General features: G+C 47.9%; 3 protein-coding genes across 3 annotated transcripts; 1 reads left to right on the top strand and 2 right to left on the bottom strand.

The window, feature by feature from the left end:
• Nucleotides 1–2,239: 2,239 nt before the first annotated feature.
• On the bottom strand, nt 2,240–4,252 carry EI90DRAFT_3152774 (uncharacterized protein). Its single transcript, XM_039065815.1, has 4 exons — nt 3,924–4,252; nt 3,412–3,866; nt 3,128–3,353; nt 2,240–3,069 (listed from the first exon to the last, which is right to left on the bottom strand). The coding sequence occupies exons 1-4, from the start codon at nt 4,005–4,007 to the stop codon at nt 2,299–2,301; spliced, it is 1,536 nt and encodes a 511-aa protein (XP_038918788.1). The 5' UTR covers nt 4,008–4,252; the 3' UTR covers nt 2,240–2,298.
• A 1,755-nt stretch (nt 4,253–6,007) lies between these two features.
• EI90DRAFT_2826034 (P-loop containing nucleoside triphosphate hydrolase protein) lies at nt 6,008–7,268 on the top strand (the record flags this gene model as incomplete). The annotated part of the gene is made up of 3 exons (XM_039053588.1): nt 6,008–6,310; nt 6,388–7,035; nt 7,086–7,268. Coding segments are annotated over 3 exons (1,134 nt in total), but the record flags the coding sequence as incomplete, so codon positions are not given.
• A 1,523-nt stretch (nt 7,269–8,791) lies between these two features.
• Nucleotides 8,792–11,446, bottom strand: EI90DRAFT_3152773 (uncharacterized protein; the record flags this gene model as incomplete). The annotated part of the gene is made up of 4 exons (XM_039065814.1): nt 10,755–11,446; nt 9,554–10,698; nt 9,208–9,481; nt 8,792–9,154 (listed from the first exon to the last, which is right to left on the bottom strand). Exons 1-4 carry the CDS (start codon nt 11,289–11,291, stop codon nt 8,792–8,794), a joined length of 2,319 nt encoding a protein of 772 aa, XP_038918786.1. The 5' UTR covers nt 11,292–11,446.
• Nucleotides 11,447–11,997: the final 551 nt, after the last annotated feature.

Raw genomic sequence — 11,997 nt, 5'->3', positions numbered from 1 at the left:
TCTTCCTTTTTTTGTCTACTAGAATGCACCTTACCAACGCAAAACTGTATCAACTTGCGTCTTATCACCATCATGCTGTATCTCTTCCTTTGCTTCGTAGAGGTTTGTCATAAACACGAGTACGTCCCCAATATATACTGTGCATATCATCATTTCTTCGCAGGGAGAAATCAAAATGGCTAAATCAATGAAAGATTGCAATGCTTCAATGGCAGCCGATATGCGCGCACTACACAGATTATATGCATCGTACCTACTCTAGTTTCCTCCCGGCGTTGACACGTGGAACTCGGTGTACAGGGCCTAGCGCAAACTCCAGTCCGAAAAAACACAAGTTCAAGTTCGAAGGCTGGACATCTATTCGGGATTTCCGAATCAAGTTGCAGGATTCGAACGTCATGATTGACAGCAACGTACCCTCCCACTAGTCTCATCATCGCATGTCAAAGTCTGAGGCCATGGCCGGTAATAGATTCAGGTCTTTCAACGTGTCGCTCAGCGACAGCCCTGTGCATGGCCTATTTCCACTCATCGGAGAAGCTACGGCCCAAGAATAGAAGTGGTCTCTATACAGAATGGTACGAATATGGGCTGTGTTGAGGATCTCAGTAAAACCACCGGAGGTCAGACCATAATCGATGAGTGGCTTGTTGTTATTTGACCTGCAACAGGTTGCATTTGTTCCGGTCGAGGTTCAGTGTACCACGCGAGCTCAGGCATTGCGAAAATATCAACACAATAAGGCCAGACCGCCGCAATGCAGTCGCTGAAGATTTCCATCTTCCATTCTGTACCGTCCTGTTGGAAAAAAAAAAGAATACTGGTGCATGAGTCCGTAGATGGGAGGCAATGACTGGTATGGTGGCTTCCAACGACATAGTAGAAAGGGTTTGGAATAAGCTAGCTCTGTGCCCTGGAGGTTGATCACCACTTGGCTCTGGTAGTTAAACAGACATCCTCCCCAGGGGGATTGTTCACGAGATGGGCCGAACCCTGTGGTCATATTCATTCACCAGGGACTTCACTCCGGAAGATGCGCTCCCAATGGCTGCAGCGCAACGTCCGCTGTCATTGCTGATGCTAACTTGTATAGGGAAGTGCATGTCTTACCAGGGTGAATCTTTCAGCACTCATGATTGGAAAAAGGAGACGGATGCACAAGTCTCCTATACTATACGATAGAGCTGTTGCGTGATAAATAGTACTATCAGGAACCGCTGCTAGAGCTCCCCCCCCAGAATGTTCCAGATACCAAATCGATTGGTCGCCCCACAGATACTTTCCGCCATGACCAGGGATAAAGAGAGTTTGGCAAACAGGGAAATGTTGTGTGTCAATGGAAGACACTAGACGACAACGAAAGAAGTTGACCAGAAGGAATTAATTGCCAACACCATAAGTCAATAGATACTTTCCACCTCGACCAGGTAGGAGGAAAGCAATCGACCCGCAAGTATAGAGCACTCCTACGGAGAACTCAGTGTGCGCAAAAACCCTTGGAATTGCATTCGAGACGTGCTGCATTTGTTGCAGTTGGCCTACAAATGGATCCGATAGAGGAACCCCAGAGGGCAGTGAGAGCGATTGGCCGGAGGGGATTATCTGCTTTTCTAAGTTCCCCTGATATCCTTGCAAGTCTGTCTGCAAGCCGGTTTGGCGGCGAGCAAGTAGATGTTGGCAATTCGAGGCCCACGCGTTGCATTGCGGACTTCAATATGGCTGAAGATTTTAATCGGCACGACGGGATATACACATGCACACACTTCGGTACCGAAACTTGACTGGATGGCTCGCGCGATCATCTGAATCGACAACATCTGTTGGTTTGTGGGCAACTACTGGATGCAATACCTTATTCTTTCTGAGACGCTAGGCGTGATCCAACGCATACATGGCGATGCAGTCGTGTGGTTCCTCAGTACTTAAGGATCCAAGCTCGGGCAACGCTATATTTTAATAGATGCTGGTATCCTGCTCTCTTCCCGCTAAAGAGAGGGTGGTCACTTGCCTAGTATCCTGCCTCGATTGAGGTTCCCCATAGAAGCGCACGCGAGATAGCCCGCCCATGAACGGTGCGATAGCTCACTGGTGTCCAAGCAAGGTGCAGCTCTCAATTGGGGATGGCTTATTCCCATTTCGTGGTCTCGACGTCTCGGCACGGAGATAGACCACCAAACGATCCGCGCACGAGGGCCAACCTGGGAAATCCTGAAAACTGAGGGGAATCATGCCCCTTTTTCGTAGTGAAAAAATGAACGAATTTATAATATGGGCTATTACCACGCTCGCAGTATCGATTCATGCAATGCCGAATTGCAGAACGCGAATGCGTCCATCGTGAGTTGCTACAACCACCCTCCCAGTCCCGTCATCAAATGAGCAATACGAACAATTCCTCGCGCCATCTGGCACATTGCTGCCCCCAGCCTTTGCGCCTCTACAAGTGGACTCGCTATTATCGAATAGTCCAATATCGCTTAAGGGAAAGTCGTCCACAACATTCTCACCCACATTGAAGAGGATAAGTCGTTCCAATGATCGACTCATTACGGGCGAGGTGGTATTCTCTAACCAGAGCCCTCTCCCGCTTCTTGGAGATGCCACGATGTCATAGAAGAAATGCGGATGCACGCCAGCACGATGTTGGGCCACGAAAAGGGGGGTTTCGATAAATGACCCAGGGCTCGCAGCAGTGATTGAGAGGTGAGCGTGCAGGCGTAGCGATTTGGGGTCATACTTCGGTGGGTTGTAAACGTAAAAATGGTTCATGATATGGAGCTTTCCCCTCTTTTCGCGGACAAGAATGGAGATAGGTTGAGAGGGAGGACTTGTGCGTTGTGCGGGATATGGAGCACAGTATGGAATGATGATCCCAGATTGCCAATCCACCATTTCGGGGAGGAAGGCCGAAGAGATCAGTTGTGCTTGGAACACACTATCTGTTCCCGGAAGTTGAGGCTCCGTATTCCATGCGATATCAGGAAGTGCGAAGATATCGACGCTAAAAGGTTGAATTATTATCACACAGTCACTGAGAACTTCCATGGCCGGGAATCCAAGTGCGCCGCGCTGTCACGAAAGAACGTATAAGTTTAAAACACGTAGAGTGGCAAGACGTCCCACTCACAAACCGGGTTATTGGCTGAGCACCCTTCAGTTCTATCATTACCTGGCGTCGATAATTAAACAAATATCCCCTGAAGTTCGATCCCCTGTACAACCCGATCAGGTTCCCGCGGAGAATCTTCAATCGACCAGGCAGTTCCTCTTCGAATATTTTTTCGTAATGCACTGTAGTTTTCCCTCTGTCATTCTCAGCAAAGGTTAGATTGTACAGAGTCGTATGTTCACGCCTGGAGACATTCAGTGTATATTTATGGCTGGGCTGGAATGATTGATACGAGGACATACTGGTCCGCAACGTGGGATAGAGCTATCGTCGCACGGTCTCCACTGTCATTGTTAGGAACCGCTTTGACAATTGCCCCTGATGTCCCCCAGATTAGAATCCTCCGTGATCTTCTTAGATTCGGTTCCAGATGCCATATCGACACAACATTGCCACCACTAATGGTCAATAAGTACTTCCCGCCCTGACCAGGTAAGAGGAAAGCAATCTGGACGTAAGCAGAGGGTACTGCTACGGGGAATTCAGTATAGGTAAACACTCTTGGAACTTCAGATGCCCAGTTGCGTTGGAGGCGTGCTGCATATATTGCGGCTTGTTTGAGTTCACCTACAGAGAGATCGGATAGAAGAACGCCAGACGGCAATGAAAGTGATTCGCCAGAGGGGATTATCTGCTTTTCCAAGACATTCTTCCACACTGCATGAAGTCGGGTAACATCTCTAATATCCTTGCGGGTCTGTTTATCCGGTAGTTGGAATTGATACATACATGTGGATGTTAATCTGAGGCTCACACGCTGCAGTGCAAGAATATCGCAGACTTCGAGATAGGTTAATATTTCTACCAGCACGTCCAGATGGAGGGTTTGCAAAGACATGGAGGGAAGTTCGGCGATGCGAGTCTATGTAAAAGAGGTGCGATCACTATGCTGTAGGAAGGACACCATTCTTTCGGTAGTCGATGGGTGAACAAGCTTAAAGAGGCTGGTTACCTGCCTGGAATCGAGGTTTGGATTTGTTCCCACGCTGTGCACGGCCACTCAAACTGCGCTTGACTATATTAAACGCTACTCACTACCTCCCTCTTACAACGCCTCTCGACTGTGTGTGCTTAACGGAGCAGGTCCTCTGATACGGCTGAAACCTCATATCCCTCTTTTCACTTTCTTGATGCGCACATCGACCTTTAGCCTTACTTGGATCATTCATTCCAACCGTCCGTCAAATATTAGAAGATGCCCGTAATCCCGAGAGTGCGCTCCTCAGCTCGCCGATCTCGCGTCCGTGGGAACAAAAATGTGCCACCAACTATACGTCTTGGGCGCAAACGCTCGGGTCGCAAGGGCTCGAGCTCGTTCGCCAGTTTGCCTTACGACTCACGCGTCGTTCCTCGCATATCACAATCGTAACTTCATTACTGGGTGGTGCCATAAATCTGACGGACTTGGAGCTTGAATTCTCCGGAAGAGCGGCTCATGAGCATGGTCGAGCCAACCCCTGCTTTAGAGCATGAGAATCAGATTCAATGGCAGTGGGCCGGGCCCCACATTCCTTGCTCTGAAGGGGGAGCAACATTCGAGTCTCGCGAGGACGGTTCATTAAAGGGAAACCCCTTTGAGGAGGCGTCCAATCCTCGGTGTAGGTAAGATGCTCATCCACCACGTAACAAGGCTAGCGATATGCGCAGAAACAACGCTGGAGGATTTCACAAGGAGGTACACCGCACCACAAGGTAAATCTCGGGATCCAAATTGTGTGACGGAACGAGCTACTTACCCCAGTCTTGGTCCCTATACATTCCTTGTCTTTTGCCCATTCAGCCTTCCAAACTGGTCAAGGAGGGTGTCCATCGCTCGAGGCAACCCAAATCTGATTATAGACAGCATATTTGTCTGAACCATCGCTTTTACCAAGTTGTCTGGCTTCTAGCTACTCTACCTCTGAAGTCCGTGTCGTCTTGCTTGGACGCTGATGCGAGCACTCTTGAGCATGTGCTGGACCCGTCTTCAAGAGACATTATCTGCTGAGCGGGTACTCTCCTCCACGATGACTTCACTATTCGATAGTAGTCCACGACTCAAGGGAGGGATCAGGCGAATTGTGCCCACCTCGACATATGTTGACTCGGAGGATGAAATCACGGAGATTTTGGGACGTCGTGCTGAGAGCTGCCGTCGTCGGAGCATGTCCTAGTCAATCTTTGCAGTATTGGAAAAGAGAGCAAAAGAGACAGTTACCTTTGTAAGAAAAATATCGGAGAGTACGTGAGCCTTCCTTGTCCACTCTTGCAACTGTTCGCTGAGATGCGCCACCTCAAAATTAGTCGATTCTTGATAGAAACGAGCACACCCAACACCTTAACAATTACAGCATATCTTGCTTATTATTGTCCCCAAGTTGACAATGATTCGCTCATCGCACTAGTACCTTATTCTCTCTGCCCCTCGTTCTTGCACGGTCTGCCAACTATTTCGCACATGATGATACCTTCGTTTGATTTGATTCAATATTGTATCCCAGACTCTTACCCAGTTCGTTGTCGCTCCGTGGACGCGCGAAATCTGAGCTTTTTTGTTACTAAGTATATCTATTCAATACTAAAGTAGTCACGTTGGGATTGAAGCACATGATATGAAAACGTAATCACAAGTTCCAGTCACATGGTACGGAAATAAGGCAATTAAACCCGATCACCTACTCCGAAAAACGAACGCGACACTTCGCTCCAACGACTGGCACAATTTGGCGGTGGCGGTGTTCTCGGTAACATCCGGAAATAATACTTCGATCTCAGAAAGGCATCCTCGCCGTGTCCCCTTGTCCCTCCACCACCTTTCACACCATGAACACACCTGCAGATCGCGTAGAACCAGGCCAGATGCCTTCTGCTGAGCAAATAAGAGCCCTAAGTGAAGCAGAATGGAATCGTTGTGCATGCTGGTTCCAGGCTGAAATCGCCGAGTTTCTCCTTTGTGAGCCAAAGCAAAATTTAGTGTCAACAGCTGCAACAGGAACTGGAAAAACATACACGTTTTTCCTTCCTGCACTCTATGAAAAAAAAAAACCAGGGGTTTCTTTCATAATCGCGCCGCTGAGAAAGCTTGCAGATCAGCATGTAGAGAGCGCAGAGAAATTAGGACTCACCGCAATTGCACTGGAAGCAAGGACCATTAACAAGGATGTTGTAAAGGCACGTACATACTTGAGCAAGGATTAATTGCATACTTATATGTAAATCCATGTTGACTTACTAAGTAGGCGATTGCAAGTATGAGATATCAATTTGTTGTCCTGGGCCCCGATTTGCTCCGAGGGAACCTCCTTAGACCACTCTGGATGAAGGACAGCTTTGTCAGTAACATTAATCGTATCATTGTTGACGAGGCCCACTGTGCAGTCCAGTGGCTGTCGTTCCGAACAAAATATACGAACTTAGCCTGGCTTTACTCATACCTCCGGAATCGATGCCAATGGTACCTCACTTCTGCGACCTTGGACCCTCGCACATGCAGAAAAGTATTGTCAGCAATTGGAATGGATCCATATTATAGTGATCACGGTGGGGAGACAACAAAATGGTTGCGTCGTTCAAATGACCGTCCAAACCTGCATTATTGCGTCCGTCAGATGCAATATAGCAAGGATTCTTGCAATGACTTAGCATTCCTTGTCCCACTAGGTTTGAAAGAATCCGATCCTCTTCCAAAGCCATTTCTTGTGTACTGCGAGTCCCGCGCTGATGCTGAGCGCAGTGCTGGCTTCCTGAGGTCTCGAGTGTGCACGATGCTCAGAAATAGGATTATTTGGGTACATTCGGGGATGTCAGATGGTCATAAGTTAATGGCAGTCAAGTTGCTCAAGGAGGGAAAGCTTATTGGACTCACAAGTACGGAGTCGCTGGGGCTGGTAACTCTACTCACATCCCCAGTGTCATCTATCTAATTCAAGTCAAACAGGGCCATGACCTAGCGAACATCACTTGCTTGGTTCAGTTCGGGCCACCTGACAACTTGAACACATTGACTCAGCGATTCGGAAGGGCCGCACGTAATCCTGAAACTGCAGCCATCGTTATTCTCCTGGCACCGAAGGAATATTTCGAGGGCACACGGCAGCGGCGAGAGGAAAGGGCCCGAAAGATAGCTGAGAACAAGAAACGGAAGGCTGACGCAGCAGTGTCCAGTGAGAAGAGACCAACGGTGACTGGGGACAGGCGACGAAAGAGGCTCTGTTCAGAAAATCAAATCAATGCTGCCTTGATGGAGCACCAAGAATTTGACAATCACTTACTTGAAATTCATTGTCCTGACCCCGACCTACCACCCAGAATGGATGTATGGCCAACGAGCGACATCGATATTCCTCTAGACGCTCCACTCCAGAATGCAAATGTGGAGGGTGAAAGCCACCTCACTTCAGGAGAGAATGAGTGGGAAGAAGCAACACCGATGGATCTTGAGATCTTGTTAGACGACGTCGAGAGGGAGCTGGACTGGGAGATGTCCTGTTTGGAAGCGGTGGAAAGCCAGAGTGCGCGTAAGTGGCCCTCACTGAGCTCCCCCACTAGAACTTCACACAGAAGCTAAAATCGCAATCACTAGCGGGTGATACAACAAACATGAGCCCAAATGAGGACCCGTGCAGCCAGGGGCTTGTGGGGCCTGCAACAACGTTGTCAAAGGAATCAAAAAAGAAGACTCACCGAAGGAACCCCGGGGACCGAGAGAATGTTGACCCTGGATTGGACACTTTCATCAATGCCCACTGGCTTCCAAAAGATGACCTTCGCCATGGGTGCTGGAGGAAAGTCCTAGATGTTCACTTCGGTAATGACCGCATCCGTATGTATTGATGTCGTTGACATGTGCCTGCAGCTCATCCCAAATTATGTCAGCAATCCCCCGCAGCTGCTGTAACCATTGTGACTTGCGCAACCCCACCTCGTGCTGTGATCTTCATAACCCTACTCTCACAGCTACAATGTTTGGCCATGAACTTGCAGAACAATCTGTTAAATGGGCCCCTCAACATGCGAAACCAGGTTATAAGAAGGACCTGATTCGTTCGTCTCAACTCAACTCAGCACTCCGTGACTGGAGGAAAGCTGAATTTTCCAAGCGTTATTCTGATCGGCTGGACCATATGTGGATAGGGGACTGGATCGTAATTGGCAACAAAATCATTGATGATATTATCTATCTTGCGAATAGCAACAAACTCTTGAGTGAGCAAGAATTCATACAACTTGTTGATTGGGAAGAACGTGCACGCTACGCATCGGAGTTATTACCGATTATTCACCAGGTTTTTCCACCAGCTCCACCACCATCCACTCAGTCATCTGCTCAGCCATCCGTGGCAGTGGAAGCTGGTGCTACAGTTCAACCTCGCTCGAAAAAATGTGGCAACTGTGAGAAACATGGCCACAATGGTGAGCTTACTATTACCATGACTAGTTGCAATATTTTACGAACTGATGTCCGGATTAGCACGAACTTGTCCTGAGCCATGTAAGAACTGTCATCAGAGTGGTCATACCAGTAAGTTGCATGCAAGCGTAAATACAAAGATGACATTCTCTTGTGCCATTACTTAGAGAACCGTTGCCCAAACAAGGAAAACTCCGCCACTCACTCAGCGTCTCGGCCCAAGATATTGTCAATTAAGCAGCCAGATCAGCGGCATCAATTTCGTATGTGTCATCTGTCAATTCCAGGTCACCACGATTAATCATGCGCCACATCATCCCACATTGGAACAGCTCCAAACCCTTCTGGAAATGATCCTCGATCATAGTAGGTGAAGTGCGTCCTTTCTCGTACTTGTGAGGTCGAAGGTTACGAAGGTCTTTCATGATAGCGACTAGTCTGGATTCTATATCTGGGCTGGCATGGTGCAATGTCTTTTCTGGTATGTGATAATCTTCCTCCACATCCTCGATGCAGGTTCTATATGCCTGGATAATTGATGATTGACTAATTATATATTCTATTGTTTTTGTAGATCCTGTCCCCGAATAAACGACCTACGTGTTTCTCGTTAGAATTCGAACATTCAAATAATGAGTTCATTGTGCACCTTTATGTAGAGGTTCATCAATTCGACAAGCCAATCAATTGCCCGAAAGCCTGCTTTCTTCCCTGCAGGATTACAAAGCCAGCACCTCATAATTGCTGTGCGGAGTGGTGCGGGGTACTGTTGTAGCTTGAAGAGAAAATTTAAAAGGTATGACGCATACTTATGCTTCCCACAAGCCTGGAAAATCGGAATCCAGAATGAAAGGATATCGACTACCACGTCCACCATTCCATGATTCATAGCGTGCACGAGGATGCGATAGTACATCGCATCTCTATTGAACAAGACCTGATTCGTTTGCCTTTGGTCTGGACGATTTGGCAGTTGCTGATCTTCATCAAATCACTTCGTCTCGAAGTATTCCTTTGCAATATGCTCGGCGCGTCGTTGAATCACCTCAAGGCTTGGCTTGGATTCAACAAATTTCTGGAGGTCGCCACCAACATTCTCCGTCCACGCGTCAAGAATGGTGCATTGGGTAATGTAATTTATTCCATCATTCATCATTTGAAAGGGTGGGACTGCCTTGTTTAATTTAGAAAGGTCATTTGGGAAGAGCAAGCAGAGGCGCTTGTACAACCCATTTGGGTCACTTCGTGAGTCCTTCCCAGTTGCATGAATCCTATTCATCGCATCAACACATGCCATTCTGACATGAAACAGTCCTGGTATAGCCACAAGATAATGCATGCGCTCAAGCGCGCTTTCTTCAATGCGCCGTGATCGCAAAATCCCTTCGACCTTCTCAACTGTACCAAGATCCCCATGTACAAGAATAATGTATTTCTCGAAGACCCCCGCTTCCACGATGCCACTTTGCTGGAGAAGTGACATGATAGCGTCAATATTCCCATCAATTGTGGATGCCTTCGCATACACTGCCTCTGCGGTAGAGTACAACATTTGTTGCGGTGACAACTGGAACGTCGATGGAGGATCAAGAAGATGAGATCGAAGCTCAGGGAAGTGTTCTTCGATCAATACTGATGTGATGTGCCACCGACAGTGTGCCATGATTCTGACTGTAGCTTCGGTAGTCGGTAGGACATCGGCAAAGGTGATCATCGGTGGGACATTGGGAGCATTGGGGTTGTTTGGATGTGAGTCCCATATACTTTCAGCGTATTCTAAGTGCTCAGGAAGCACCTCCTTTGGGGGTGCAAAGAAAAGTCCCGTAGTGATGCTCTCGAATGTGCAGTCCTTAAGATCTGTTGGCTGGCCAACACCAAACTTGAAGTCACAGTTGTCGTACGCTAAGTTCACTATTCGAGTGGACCCAAGGCTTTTATTCAACTCCTTCTGGTCCCTTATCAGTGACATTCGAAGGCTATCCAGTGAGGAGGGGGAGACTGCAAGTCCGGCATGCGCAGCCCACTGACGGACGGATTTCGAAGCATTCGAAGCAGCCAAATAGAATGAATTCTTCACCTGCAATGCATTGCACTGTTCATTGCAACCATGCAAGATTATCGATAAGATTACGACTCCTTTCTATCCAAAACTTCAGAGTAAGTCATACATAATATGTATTGCACGCTATAGCTTACAATTTGAAGCAGGGCGTAGTTCCTCTCCCTATTGTTTCCCTTTGACTGGTGCCCTGCACTAACATGATCGCCACAACCATCTTCATCTCTTCCGGCACCTAACCCGGCACTTCGACTCGGTACCACCTTTGCCCTGCGTCCTTCTCGTCCCTTGCTTTCCACCACAAGGAGGTGTTGGAGCAGTCTCCAAAGTGCCGGTGCCTTGGACTCAAATAGCGGCCTCAGTACGCTGGTTTTCCCCACTTCGAGCTGTGCTGGATGGAGTTTGGAGGCATTCATGTGGAGTCCGTTCCCTTTTTCCATGAGTGCTTGTATCTCTTTGATGTAAACTGCTTGGGCGCTTGTGAGAATCCAGTTTCTCACAACAGTGGCATCATGAAGATCTTCGGTAGTACTGAGGATATGGAGTTGCATTTCCCGCAATTTGTCTCCAAATTGCACGGAGGTCAAAATGATTGATAGGAATGATGTGAGGGTGAGTCCATTAGCTAGCATGTATTTAAATACATCTTCTACGCGATCTGCAGGTGTGTTCATGGTGTGAAAGGTGGTGGAGGGACAAGGGGACACGGCGAGGATGCCTTTCTGAGATCGAAGTATTATTTCCGGATGTTACCGAGAACACCGCCACCGCCAAATTGTGCCAGTCGTTGGAGCGAAGTGTCGCGTTCATTTTTCGGAGTAGGTGATCGGGTTTAATTGCCTTATTTCCGTACCATGTGACTGGAACTTGTGATTACGTTTTCATATCATGTGCTTCAATCCCAACGTGACTACTTTAGTATTGAATAAAAGTACTTAGTAACAAAAAAGCTCAGATTTCGCGCGTCCACGGAGCGACAACGAACTGGGTAAGAGTCTGATTGTATCCATGACTCTAGCGTGTCGCTCGGGCTCTAATTCCAGGGTTTTTGTTCTAGTCCTTTGGCTCCATTCCTGTTGCTATGATATTGATCACTGCGGTGCCGTAACTATGGGCAGATATTGAAAGCGAGGAATCAAGGATCGGGGAAATTCAGGAGTAGCCCTACGTGGGAGATGACATAACAGGGAGCATCCGTTAGTTCAAGCTGCGGGCGCGCAAAGGATGGCGGGACATATATTCTCTGTCAAGGAGGTTTCCTTCGGACGAATTGATTCTTGATATGTAACGGTCTCGGGCCACATTGAAGCTCAGTGTGCTGATGCTGCTATATATATATCCGATGTTATGATCGTGTTGCGTCAGAAGCAAATTTAGATG

The sequence above is a fragment of the Cantharellus anzutake genome (assembly GCF_015039405.1).
Source record: "Cantharellus anzutake strain C23 chromosome Unknown EI90scaffold_12, whole genome shotgun sequence".
Lineage (NCBI taxonomy): Eukaryota > Fungi > Basidiomycota > Agaricomycetes > Cantharellales > Hydnaceae > Cantharellus > Cantharellus anzutake.
Note: the sequence above shows the minus strand (reverse complement) of the source record. Positions and strands in the feature narration are given on the sequence as shown.

Coding starts and splice junctions, on each gene's coding strand:
- EI90DRAFT_3152774 (XM_039065815.1), bottom strand. CDS start 4,007: ATGTCTTTGCAAACCCTCCATCTGGACGTGCTGGTAGAAATATTAACC. Junction 3,354..3,411: donor CTATCCCACGTTGCGGACCA/GTATGTCCTCGT, acceptor GAATGTCTCCAG/GCGTGAACATACGACTCTGT. Junction 3,070..3,127: donor CTCAGCCAATAACCCGGTTT/GTGAGTGGGACG, acceptor CTTTCGTGACAG/CGCGGCGCACTTGGATTCCC.